General features: G+C 40.6%; 1 protein-coding gene across 1 annotated transcript; it reads left to right on the top strand.

Moving 5' to 3' along the window:
• The first annotated feature begins 2,439 nt into the window (after positions 1-2,439).
• Positions 2,440-12,557, top strand: LOC134031855 (choline O-acetyltransferase-like). Its single transcript, XM_062475593.1, has 14 exons — positions 2,440-2,744; positions 3,562-3,753; positions 4,213-4,331; positions 5,755-5,808; positions 5,956-6,136; positions 8,673-8,850; positions 8,948-9,117; positions 9,238-9,338; positions 9,437-9,565; positions 9,671-9,793; positions 9,921-10,062; positions 10,315-10,377; positions 10,522-10,659; positions 11,813-12,557. Exons 1-14 carry the CDS (start codon positions 2,697-2,699, stop codon positions 12,068-12,070), a joined length of 1,896 nt encoding a protein of 631 aa, XP_062331577.1. The 5' UTR covers positions 2,440-2,696; the 3' UTR covers positions 12,071-12,557.
• The last annotated feature ends 1,612 nt before the right edge of the window (positions 12,558-14,169 follow it).

Raw genomic sequence — 14,169 nt, 5'->3', positions numbered from 1 at the left:
TGTTTCCCAGACGCGTTCTTAACTGCCTTCTTAGGATCCCGCCAAAGAAGCTTCTTAACCCTTGTGCTGCCTTCGGGTCACATGACCCAAAGGTTCATAATGAACCATCATTGTGTTTACCCAATTTTACCCAATACAAAAACAAATAAAAATTATTTTCTTTTAACCTTTGCAATGTGGGGGGTCTGAGACAGCCCAACGGTTAAAAGAAAATGCTTCACTTTGTTTTTGTATGCGGTAAAGTTGTCGCAATACGACGGTGGGTCACAATGACTGATGGGTCAGAATGACCCGAAGATAACACAAGGGTTAAGAAGCTCTTAGAGGGAGCTGCCCACCGCCGTGGTGCTGAAACTAAGTCAATCGATGCCAGGCAAATCGATCACCCACCACTTTATCAGCGCATAAATCACACACAACACCCTGTTTCTCTTCTTTTTTTTAAATAAACTTATTTTCCTTTTCAACCATGTGTTCTGTGGATCATTTTGCGTCATTTCCTAGCTTTCAAGCCCTATAGCCTACATGATAGTTGGTATGGGTTGTGTGATGGTAGTGGGTTTAATGTTGGGAGTAGGGGGGTGGCACCCTATGTTGAAGGCAGCGTAATGTTTCCTCCCAATCCAGCACGGATCCACCAGGGAGGGATTGTGGATTGGGATCAGTGTGCCATCCACGACACCAATCACCCGGGGGATCCCAGCCATGGCATGAAATCCACGGTGGACCTGGCGGACCTCGTCCCGTATGGTGGGCATTCTGATGTGTGTCCGGGCATGGCGCATAGCATTCTTAAGCTAAGAACGACTCTGGGAAACACGTCCTTCTTTCACAGCGCTCTTAGAACACTCCTAAGAAGCTCTTAGCGCTTAAGAGCTTCTTAACGAATCTGGGAAACCCGGCCAATATGGGAACATGCAGGAACATGCACATACAGGGTGAAATGCTTTGGCAGCTCCAATGTCACTGTCAAGTGTGCATGATCCCATACGTGGGATCCCCAACAATGATAACGGAAATGATGCTCACAGTGTGGTCATGCCAAGGAAAGTTATAGTCCAGTCATTTTATGAAAAAAGGTAGGACAAATTGCAACAGAAGCAAAATCAACTGATTTTGTATCCTCAATATGTCCTGAGTAAGGAAAAACAAAGAATCCCGTTAGGGGAAAGTTTTGATAAAAATATCTAAATATAGCCTATTCATACGCCTATTCATTCTTTTTCTCACGTGAAAAGGGTAAACATTTTAACCTTTAGATATCACCATGAAAATCACTGAGTTGATTACGTACTTCTAGACAAACAAAAAATGTATTACAAGTTTTTTTTAATTGTTTGTTAACATGGGCAAGGGAAGCCTCAGTTAACAATTACAGTTAACATTTGAGACTGACCATCTACAAATACATTACATTTGAACACCAAAGCTTAGCTTACACTAATGGAAACTGTCAGTGAACAAAATGTTATGTACTGCAATAAAAACACCAAATGTCCTAATCACGATTGTGTGACACGTTACCAAAGATTTTATTCGACTGAAATGCCATGCTGTTTTTTAGGGTTTTCGACAATGTTGCATTTATGTGCACAAAGATGCACAAGATTGGGTATGGTGATGCAGGCCAAGTCTTGGAACTTTCTAGATATTCCACGCATCACGTTTGTTAGACTTGACTGCCAGTTTTTAACTAAATGTAGCCAACATCTACATTTAATCAAAGTTCATGTCACGATAATGTTTTTAATCGTTTTAATAAAACATAATGTACAGAAATATTTAACTGTTACATTAGTCAAGAGATAAGTCAAAGTAAAATATAAAGTGCGATGCAAGTTAAAGAAACCTGAAACAAAGGTTACAACTTGAGGGTGAAGTTTTCAATTTAAACGAACATGCAGCGCAGAACTCATTCTTTGGGAGGAAGGAGATTATATTACATGTGCACCAATTCCACGATGTACAGGCCTATGAGTTGATTGGACAAAACATTGAACAGTCACTTCTTCTCGTTTCTGTGTAACATACCAACGGAAAGCTCCTGTTTGTAAGTTTAGAACACAACTACAAATGTTTGCGCGTGAGAGGGAGATAACAAGGCCTAATAACAGTCAATCATGTTAAAAGAAATCCACAAAACTAACAATATTGTCATCAGCACCATCAAAGACGAAAATTGATGTGCAGAGCTATTCTTTAATACCAAGTAAATTCAAAGGAAACTACCTTTTCTGACGAGCCCAGATGGGCAGGATATATTGACAAATAACCCATTCAATTCTATACCAAAGACAGTTTCCATCCACATAGATGTGGAAAGCGAGCTCCCAAATCCACGAATGTATTGAATGGGAGGAGTTTCCTGCCTCTAAGAGTAGGTAGAGATAAACACCTTCAGAATTTTTACTTGCACGCTTTTTTAAGTCAAAGCTTTCTATGGGTGCGACGCGTGGATGTCTCGGAAAATGAGCAGGAACATTCCTTCTTTTCAGAGGAGTTTTGTCGTTGGACATCAAAGCATGGATACATTTCTATTGTTGAATTTGTAGACCCAATGGTGGTATAAAGGGGTTTGGACATAAAGTCAAGCTATTTTATTTGTGTTTTAACTAGGTGGATTTGCAGGCAAAGCTGAAGCTGAGTCGTCTTCATATTACTTTCTCTTGACCTGACTTATCTGGTGATAAAGCAAGATGCCTATCCAGGAGGGAGAGACATCAAAAAGCCTGGCAGAGAGCTATGTATGTACTTTTTAAAATATTCCACAAACTATTCAAATATTCAAGTTCAAATCCTTGCGTGTTTTGATGGTTGGTCTCAATATTCTCTATTAATATGCTAAATATCCCTAAGGATGGCGAACTGGTTTATTTCGAATTTAAAAAAAATCTTGTAATGTGTTAATTTTGGAGCATCTTCCACGAAGTTGTTTAAATCAGTTACGATTGTGGCGGAAAGTAACCCTGTCCATGGTACTGAATCCAGTCTTTTCTATTTCACTGTAGCCAACTGACCACTAGGGGCAAATCTGCAACGTGATTAGACAAAGACAGAATCACAACATGTCCCTGCCTAAGATGAGAAATACAAAATGCATTTTTAAATGTTTCAATACATACTCCTCTGTGATTTCATCATGATCTGCTATCACACAATGATCACAGATTCATTGCCACTCTCGGTAATATGGGAACATTCTCACTTGCCTGAAATGCATTAAACTGGGTGCTAAGAGCACCTAGCCTCAACAACCCTTAACCATTCCATTCTAATCTTGAATTGTCTGCTCAGTTTGGATCATAAGATAAACATTTTAATGTCCCTAAGGGCTAAATAAAATTAATTGGGGAAATGTTTTAAAGAAATTATAATGAATTATTAAATCTGGTTCTAAAAATATGAGCATTAAAGAGAACTTCAAGAGTCAAATGATATTCTTGACTAATGAGTAAACGCCTGAGGATGAGAACACCTCTTGTGGGGATGTATATTGTTTGTCTTTTTGTAATCCAGGAAGGGGAATGTTTCTATGAATATAACCATATATCTATGACACAGGAACTTCCCAAGGTGCCTGTTCCACCTTTGAGTCAAACACTGGACAAGTATCTGAAGTGTGTTCAACACCTTGTTAATGAGGACCAGTTTCATAAGACAAAAGCCATAGTGGAGAGGTTTAGGGCTCCTGGAGGCACCGGAGAACTACTCCAGAAGAAACTTTTGGAGAGGAGAGACAAAACTGACAACTGGGTAAATTCTCTATTCAGTCCAACAACTGTGATTGTAGAGGTGTCTTGAGTGTTTTGTTCTAGGAACAGAAATGGCATTTCCTTTTTCAAAAGGACCAAGTTTGTTGCCCATCCAGTGTGTGGCCCATTCATTAAAAAAAGATAATCAAAGGAATAAAGAACTAAAGTTATAGCCATAGATTCTCCATTTGATGTCTGCATGGCCTATCACAAAGCACTTAAGGGATTTGTCAGTCCTGAATTATTGCTGCACCCTGATATCTATCACACGCCCGCCCTCATGCCTGTTCTCGACTATTTCTCTGTGAAACTTAACTTAATGATACACACAGTATTGCCAGTATCACTCCAGTGCCTGTATGAGTAACATTTAAAACAATAATAGCTTTGTGACATTGATTCTGAATCCAACATGGTTGGATTCAGATGTTAGTTTTTTTCTTCCCTCTTCGTGTCTCAGGTTTCAGACTACTGGCTTGAGGATATGTATTTGAAAAACAGATTACCTCTTCCAGTGAACTCCAGTCCTGTCATAGTCTTCCCAAAACAAACATTTAGAGATCTCAAAGACTCCTTAAGGTATGTACCGCTGAGGTTTACACAGCCCTTATCCATAGTGGATAGTACGAAAGAGGTTAGGTGAATGCTCTGTACTTGCTGAATGGTCCAGAGCACATGAGAACTGAACATGAGAAACTTCAGATTTACAGACAAGGTTGTGGCAACATTGGCCTACAGCATAATCTCTTATATAAATATTAACATCTTTATTAAATGGCAAAATACCAGTCTCACTCAGCCCCTGTAAGTCACTATTAGCTTGTGTCAGCCTCAGCATACTTGAATACTTCCAGAGCTACCAGGGCAGCTGGTAACAGACTGACAAAGCTTGATATTAGATTGGGAGTGACAGGACCAAGTTCTGCACCAAGGCCAGTGGTTGCCTCCATTCAGGGTTCTGGTCTAGCCCCCTGGCCTTTTTTCCATTGATCTGGATATGGTATCAAGGGGATGAACACAAAGCAACAACTAGACAAATGACATGAAGCACCAGGCCTGTCAATGGCTCTGTACTTCTATCTACACACACTGCCTACTCTCTCTCTCTCCTTATCTCTCACAAACACATATTAATCTACCACTGATTTGATTACAAGACCTCCATTAAAAGATAAGAGGGTTGTCATGTAGTCTGTCCATTTCCAGGACCACCATGACTGGAAAAATATGCACCAGAAGTTGTTACATTTATACACAGTGAATTACATTTACATTTAGTCATTTAGCAGACGCTCTTATCCAGAGCGACTTACAGTAAGTACAGGGACATTCCCCCCAAAGCAAGTAGGGTGAAGTGCCTTGCCCAAGGACACAATGTCATTTTGGCATGGCGGGGAATCGAACTGGCAACCTTCAGATTACTAGCCCGACTCCCTCACCGCTCAGCCATCTGACTCCCTCCACTGAATTAGAAATATGGATGAATAAAATAAACAGGAGCAACTTGTGTCAAAAAAATATTTTTGACACAAGAACCCTCAGATGGATTATAACTTTAAAGCACTGTATGATATATCCATACAATTTATTGTACATATACATACAAATCGGTATACGAGGTAAGGTGGTTAAATATTAGAAGCAAGGTTTCCCGCAGCACTTTTCAGTTAAGGTGGCCGCCTAAGCAACACACGCCTGCCGCCTGAACTCCGTCGTTTTTTTTTTGCGATATCCGCCGTTGTCCCGTTTTCTCCCTTCCATTCCAAACCGTGACCAACACCAGTCTCCCTTTTTTGCAGAACACATTAGTCTATCGCACAAACTAGCCCCCCCCCCCCCCCCGGTCTGACGGCAAACCCCACCCTACCACCTTAACTAACACATGTTCTGCGGGAAACCCTGTGAAGAATGTTATTAAATGGCCTTAACAGATACAGTATCATCTCATTGTATATATTTTGTTGTGCCAATACAATTTTGAAAATGTTTTTTTTGGTCCTAGATTTTCTGCTCGTCTCATCACAGGAGTACTGGAATACAAGGCTCTCATTGATGCGTAAGTTTCTCAGCATACAAAAGCCCTTTACCCACTAAACATCAAATACAATCTCATTATTTACTGTTGATACATAACCTACAAAACACAATGCACAATTTCAGAGCATAAATCCCCCTTTAAAACAAATGTTTGTTTGGCTGGCAGACGGGCACTACCGTTGGACTATGTCCGTGGGAAGTTAGCAGGGATACCTCTGTGTATGGAGCAGCACTACCGTCTCTTCACGTCGTACCGCCTGCCCGGCCTCAAGAGAGACAACCTGGTTGTCCAGAAAAACCCGCCCTTCTATGGGATAGAGCACATCATTGTGACCTACAAGAACCAGGCCAGGGCACACAATATTCTTACACCACCATTTTAGCAGAAATCAAAAGGGTCCCACATAGACATAGTTTGTGATCAATAGAGGTATTACTGCCATTACTGCCTCCCACCCGCTGCTTCCATGTCTATTCTAAAACAGTAAATCCATCAGATTAGCACTCTGATGCTAAGAAAGGCCAGAGTGTCTCACTAGTTTCTCAATTATGAACTGCATAACTCACTTATGTCAGAATGTCATGAAAAAGCTGAGTGGGTGGCCTTCTCTGCAAATTAGGAGGTAGGCTACATGTATTCATACCGTGAATTCATGGTACACACGTCACGGTTTGGTGCATGCAGTCAGATGAAGAATACATCTTTCGTCAGTCACAGGCATTTCGACTTTATGGAAATGGATTATGAGGTCGATCAGATGAAATGAGCGAAAACGCAACACATTTTTTCCTCATCTGTCTGTATTTTAGTGCTGGGAGTTTGAGAAATGGTCGCAGTAAGCTAGCTAGACATAAACATTGTTTATGTTAAACATTGTTAAAAACGTATTTGTGAATTATCAATTAAAGGGTGTTCAGCAAGTGATGACTAAAGCAATGAAAATCAAATCCCAGTTGTCTTTCTAGGTTAAACCGTTGTGACTTTGTGTAGTCCAGAGCCATTAGTCTACACAGCAACAATTGTAGATTATAACCTTCCAGCTACATCTACTGAAATAAACCATCCACTTTAAGTATAGTATTTTTCTTAGTTAGCTATCCAGTATTTCATCTGTAAAATAGTCTTGGATTTTCTATATCGCCCAGACATAAATAATATTGTTCATGTCTTATGCCTGTTTTCGGCTCGCTATATCCATCTCGCGAGAGCTAGCTTAGTGCAGTTTATGCTGGGTACACACCACAGGATAACCGGGCCGATTTCCCCCCTTCCGACAATCCTAGGTAATGTCCCGATTATCTTGATGGTTCTACAGATTATTTATACGATTTTCCCTTGGTGTGAGGTGTGTTAAGAGTGACCGAACCTGCTCGGAAGAACGTCGCCGATCGCGAATCGTAAATATTCAACAGATCAGAAATCCTGATGTGTGGGGGGAGGAAAACGGTTAAGTCTAGAATTTTTTTGTCCTCATGTTTGTGGTCTCTCACATTTTGAAAATCTTATAAGATTAAAAAAAATCTTTTAGTGTGTACCCAGCATTAGTCAACTCAAGATGTCTGAGTCCAGAGCAAAGAGAGCAAGCCAAACTGGCGGTGAATAATTTTTTCATTATTTTATGTTGAAATGCTTATCCAAACACTGCTTATCCGGCACTGCACCACCATTGGATTATACAAAGGACACCTTTAAAATATGAGTGCCCGGTTCTTAAAGATCCTGTAAAGCAAATTCCATGATTTGCTTCTCAGTACATTATATACGTGTGAAATGAGTTCCTGAAAGCATGTGCAAAGCGCGAAAACGTCACACTGAAACCAGTCAGACCGTTGAACAGTATGTCTTCCGTTTTCAGCTCAGGTTTTGTATAGGCGGAGCCAAAACCCAACCGATCTACGTCACAGCGACCGATCTACGTCAGATCACAGACGGTTGCATTCTGTTACTCAGCTCAGTAATTAACACATAAAACACTCAGAGACTGCAGATATGGCTGTTCTGGTATCTGCAATTGTTTTAGCTAGTGTTGCTGTTGTTGCTAAATTCAATAAATTCGAGGGGGCGGAGCTTCAGCTCCTTCAGGCGACACACCAGTCTCAAGCAGAGAAGACTGCTGATTTTCTCACGATTTCAAAGCCTAATTTAGCATACTTGTCTGTGTTTTTTTTTAATTCAAATTTGGATGTGTAGTAAACAACACATTCTTCTGTGGTGTGATGAACTTAAAACTAATTTTCAATTCCACTTTACAGGATCTTTAAGCGGATCGTGGGAAACTTAACCCATTCTTATTTGTACACACACAAACACAGAGATTCCTGCCATTATTAGAGAGAGAAAGAGATTTGAAAAGAAACCTAGCATTTGGAATATGTTGCATTTTCCCTGTTGTACCGAACTTGTATCGAACCTTGACCCCAAAACCACGGTACGTACCGAACTGTGACTTCTGTGTTCTGTTACACCCCTATGGCAAATGCTTCCAGGAACAATCAATCTGCAGCACATGAGAGTCCATCCCTGCGAAGGCATAGACTGCTTACCAAATTACGGCCAATTGAATCTGTTGCTTTCTCTGAGAACCTCCCTCAAGGCAAGGGCAGTTTATGGTAACAGAGGTGCCATGTTTGTTTTGCTCTGAAATACATTCCTGTTTGTTACACTTGCTATCCAGTGGGCTTTTCATCTACAATTCTTAAACAAGCTTTGTACCACTGTGATTGAGAGTCCTACTGGCTGACACAGTACAGTTTTCAATTATGTATATTTTTTTCATCTACTTGTAAAAGCCCCCAGATCATTAGTCAATCATTCAACAATTACAGTTATTTTATTGTATATAATACCTTGTGCAGTGGATGACTTAAATATTTTCTCTGCAGTTCTTTAAGCTGGATGTAGTGGCAAACAACAAACAACTCAATGAATTTGACATCTTATCTCAACTGGAGAAAATAGTGAAAATGGCAGTGAACGACAAGTATCAGCTTCCTCCATTTGGCCTGCTGACCTCAGACGGGAGAACTGAATGGGCTCAGGCCAGAGATGTGCTCATAAAAGGTGTTCTGTCACTCATAGCCATATTGGAATCCTATCTGAACATCTGAAAGTACAATCCTAGCCAATTAACTGACTTGAAGTCTAATATTGCCACTAGATCACCTCAACAAAGAGTCCATGGAAGTGATTGAGAGCTGCCTGTGTGTGCTATGTTTGGATGACGCCAGTGGGATGGAGCCCAATGATACCAACAGAGGCCTGCTGATGCTCCATGGTGGGGGGGCCCAGAAGAATGGAGCAAACCGCTGGTATGACAAGCCAATACAGGTACAACCCAGACCATGGCACTACAACCCTGGTACTAAATGGGAGGGTGGAGAAAGTGTTTCCTTATTTTATGTATACATGTATGCAATCTCACATAACAATAAATGTCCTCTTTTCTAGTTTGTCATAGCTGTGGATGGAATCTGTGGATTGTTGTGTGAACACTCTCCTTTTGAGGGGGCTGTCCCAGTGCAATGCAGTGAATATCTTATAAAATTTGTGTAAGTATCTTGTACTATGTTTATACATCAGGCGAGTAATGCATTGTATCCAGAGTATTTGTAATATTCCCTGAACATCATGATCATGATCTTTCCAGGTCAGGAAGTTCCTCTAAGCTAGCGAGGGCTGGCAGTGTCACAGAACTATGTACTCCCAGTAGACTTCTCTGGAAATGCACCCCTTACCTCCAAGGACTCTTGGCTGTCTCCGCAAATAGGCTCCAGAGGTATGGTGACAAACAAATACACACACAATTTACTGGATCAATGGTATCAAACAGTACTGCTTAACCACAATGACTTTAGTTGGGTCTATCTTTTTGGGGCACCAGTCTGGTTCAAAATCTTGAGTTGGATGTCTATAAGTTCAAGGCTTATGGAAAAGAGTTCATCAAGAAACAGAAGATGAGTCCAGATGCATTAATACAAGTTGCCCTGCAACTTGCATTTTACAGGTAGGCAATATTTATATAGTATTAGGCAGGAAAGAATGCTGTAAAACATATCAAAACATCAGTTTTTTATGGCTTCCGTGAAAAGGTTGCTAGAAAAGCAATCAAATGTCCTATGCTTTGTGCTCAGATGCAATGGGAAACTCGTGCCCAGTTACGAAAGTGCATCTATTCGACGCTTCCGAGACGGGAGGGTGGACAACATTCGCTCCGCTACCCTAGAGGCTCTAGTCTTTGTGAAAGCTATGACAGATGAGAAGGCTTCCCTCTCCGTGAGCAATTTTTCTTACCTAGGTCCCAATTACAGACCCAATTACTCCCATATTGCGGTTCATCATGTCTGCCTAAATGAAACCAGTGCCGGAAGTTGCAGCCCACCCCCTCACCTTACTACTCCCATGTCTAAAAACAGATGATATTTCTGCAGATTTAAATTCCCTACAAAATACCACAGCATCTTCAAAAATATTCTGGATAATTTTAAATGTGAGTTTAATGCTTCCTTCTTTGTGTTCACTATGTAGGATTCAGAAAAAATTAAAAGGTTTTGGGATGCAATCAGTGCCCAGACTAATTACACTATTGCAGTAAGTAATTCCCCTTAGGATTAATAAAGTTCCTACCTATCTGCCTAATACAATATTTCATGTCTTTCTTGTGTATATACAGAAGTGACAAAACGTTTTTTGATTTTTTTTCTTATTTTCTTTTGCATGTATCTGTGGTTTCAGGCTATTACAGGGTTGGCAATAGACAATCATCTTCTTGGACTTCATGAGATTGCTAAGGAACTCAAGATGGAGGAGCCTGATGTTTTCTTGGATGAGACATATTTAGCCAGTAACCAGTTTGTTCTTTCCACTAGTCAGGTGAGAATCAATCTCACCCACTGCAAGTTGGATCTACCATTTTCTCTGAAAATGCAGAAAAACTGTATACTTTTGAATAGCTTCACACTTTATCTATCTAATAATGACAGGAATCTCTGTGTATCTGTGTTCAAATTAGAATGGGTTTAGTTTCTAACGAGTATCATGAGAACTGGGCACTCTACAAAGTTCATATTTTGCAGGTGTCCTTTTTATAATCCAACGGAGTGCAGCGCCGTTGTTTGGATAAGCATTTCGACATTTTCAAAAAATAATTTGCATGCTCACTTTGCTCTCAACTCTCGGCCATGTTGAGCTGACTGAGCTGCACTAAGCTATCTCTTGCGAGCCGAAACAATATGGATATAGCGAGCCGGAAACCGGCATCAAACAGAAACAATATTACTTATTTCAGTGCGATACAGACTATTTGGGTGTGCTTGCCAGAGTGTGCTTGCCAGAGTGTGTTATCATATCCCCATCAAAAGAAAAAATACCAGTAATTTTGGGTCATGGAGAAAATATTTTGTAACTGTAATAGCATTCAACCTTATGTGAAAATACGTGCTTTGCTGTTCTGCATTTCCTCAGTCAATCGGTTCGAGCCAGACCAATTTGAACATGTCCAGACAGCAAGTGGACAGGAAGATTACATTTACATTTAGTCATTTAGCAGACGCTCTTATCCAGAGCGACTTACAGTAAGTACAGTAGGGACTTTCCCCCCGAGGCAAGTAGGGTGAAGTGCCTTGCACAAGCACACAACATCATTTGCACGGCCGGGAATCGAACCAGCAACCTTCTAATTAATAGCCCAATTCCCTAACCGCTCAGCCTTCTGACCCCCGACCCCCGAAGATTCAAGTGTTTAGAAAATAAGTCATCAAACTAATTTAATTCAGCTACCAGTTGTTGATGAATTGAAGATTGTAAGTTTGGGTTAGTCATGAAATTAGGCTGAAACAATAGATACAATGTGTGTCTTGTCAGAGTTCAAGAAAATACATTATTTTATCTAACAAATCACAGCAAGATTTTAACTCACAGCAATATATTTAAGTAATTGCCAAAGGTCCTCGGAATGAGTTTGTAGAGTGCTGGCTGAATGATAAAATGTTGCACTCATCAAGCCTTTGACCCCCATCCTCCCCAGGTCCCCACTACAGAGGAGATGTTTGTCTGCTATGGTCCTGTGGTTCCCAATGGCTATGGAGTCAGCTACAACCCCCAGCCGGACCACATCATTTTCTGTGTGTCTAGTTTCAAAGAATGCAAGGAGACCTGCTCGACCATGTTCGTCAAGTCCCTGGAGGAGGGGCTTCTGGAGATCAGGGACCTGTGGAATAGGAGCAACGCTGGCCCCAAACCCCCCGGCCACGAGTCCGACCAGCCCCAGAATCCAGGGAAGTAAAGCCACAGCGAAGAGACAGCAGCATTTCCCTCCTTCACACTCCATGTCAAAACATACTAATATAATAGTAATAGTGCCTTGTGTGTATTAGCTGTTCATGCAATTACATGTTATCCTTCGGGATAGTCAAAACAAACAAAGCCTTAATAATTATATGAAATTATGTATGTAGCTATGTAAAACAATGATTCAGTAAAATAATGTTTTTACTGGTTGAACATTTTGAGGGTTTCATGTAGATGTGGATAATGTGTTGTTGTCTCATTATTAGACTTCTCAGAACTCTCAGTGCTTAAAAAGGAGTGTATACAGTCTGTTAAGAACACATTTGTGTTGTATAATGTGGTGGTGTGTAGCTCTATTGAGATGCTGTTCAGCTCATGTCATGCAGTAGGCCATTAATATGATATTGAATAGGATATGGGAGCTTGTAATTTAATTGTTTGTAGATTAGTTTGTAGGGAGTCAGGTGGCAGAGCGGTTAGGGAAGCGGGCTTGTAATCAGAAGGTTGCCAGTTTGATTCCCGGCTGTGCCAGATGACGTTGTGTCCTTGGGTAAGGCACTTCACCCTACTTGCCTCGGGGAATGTCCCTGTACTTACTGTAAGTTGCTCTGGATAAGAGCGTCTGCTAAATGCCTAAATGTAAATGTAGATCATTTGAGTGTAAATGGAAGTTCAGTGAATGCACTCAGCTAAAGCTAAATTATAGTATTTTTTATTGTTCATAAATGTAGTTTCATCAATATATAGAAAATCTATATAAAATAGGTCCACACTGCATTGTATTGTACCATATAATAAATATGACTTTTTGTGCTGTAGAGAATACTACTGTACTATTACAAATATTTGTGTCCAAATAATAACAATAATTTATAATAAACAATGTATTCCACAATATATCTTTTAAATATATAGGGCTGAAGTAAAAACCATACTAATGAAGCACCTTCACAAACAGCTGATCAGCAGGACATGGCGACAGGACTGAAGGTACTTGTCTGACTGAACAATAATTGGACAACTGGACAGATTTACATTTGTCAGTTTCTTTTCTAACCCCCTTCGCAACAGATGAACTCGATTTCCTGGCATAAGATGATTTACATTTAGCAGACGCTCTTATCCAGAGCGACTTACAGTAAGTACAGGTACATTTCCCCGAGGCAAGTAGGGTGAAGTGCCTTGCCCAAGGACACAACGTCATTTTACACGGCCGGGAATCGAACTAGCGACCTTCTGATTACTAGCCCGATTCTCTAAGCGCTCAGCCACCTGACTCCCTAATTTATATAGAGAAAGACACCAGATTCAAATCTTCAATTGGTTTAACTACTGAATCAGGTCACCTAAGTGACCAGATAACGGCACAGTATTTTGTCATGCTTCAGACATGACCCAATACATTCTTCTATCAGACAGAGGGATTAATAAAAAACCTATTCTTTATAAAGTCACTGGAGAACTGGATCTTGGAAAAAGTGTACTGATGTTGTGGATAGGGTTGTATAAAACATTTAATCACATACAAAACCAAATGTGTGATATGTCACTATATCAACAAACTTTACCTACAACAAAGACAAAATACCTTCACTCCTTAATGTCACAATGTACATGCTATCAAAATATTAAAACCAACCAGGACCTGAACTTAACTGAGAACAACAATAACTGTACACCAGTCTACATTCTCCTGACTTGACAGAGGATCAAAGTGGAGCTGGAAGCAACTCATTGTGGTGCCTGTGTTGCCTGTGTTGAGTGAGAGTGAGTTAAGTGACAGATCCTGGTGCCAGGATCAATAGAGGAAGTACGCCCTGAAGACACATGTTGTGGGAACATTGGTGTTGATCAGGGTCTGCCACACGGCACACAGGAACAGAAAATATCACCTGCTGTCTACTATCGACTGCAGGGATGTGAGCCGTCCCCTTTCTCATCTCCTACGCTGTAGCCAGTAGAAAATATCTGAGAAGAGTCAAGAGCCATGCTTGTAGTGTTTAATTGTGCCTTGGATGTTAGTACAGAGAACATTAGGCACACTCTACTTTGTCAGGGACACAGGAGTCCGGGGAAGGAAGGCATATTGTTAGT

This window comes from Osmerus eperlanus, chromosome 12 (genome assembly GCF_963692335.1).
Source record: "Osmerus eperlanus chromosome 12, fOsmEpe2.1, whole genome shotgun sequence".
NCBI classification, from domain to species: domain Eukaryota; kingdom Metazoa; phylum Chordata; class Actinopteri; order Osmeriformes; family Osmeridae; genus Osmerus; species Osmerus eperlanus.
Note: the sequence above shows the minus strand (reverse complement) of the source record. Positions and strands in the feature narration are given on the sequence as shown.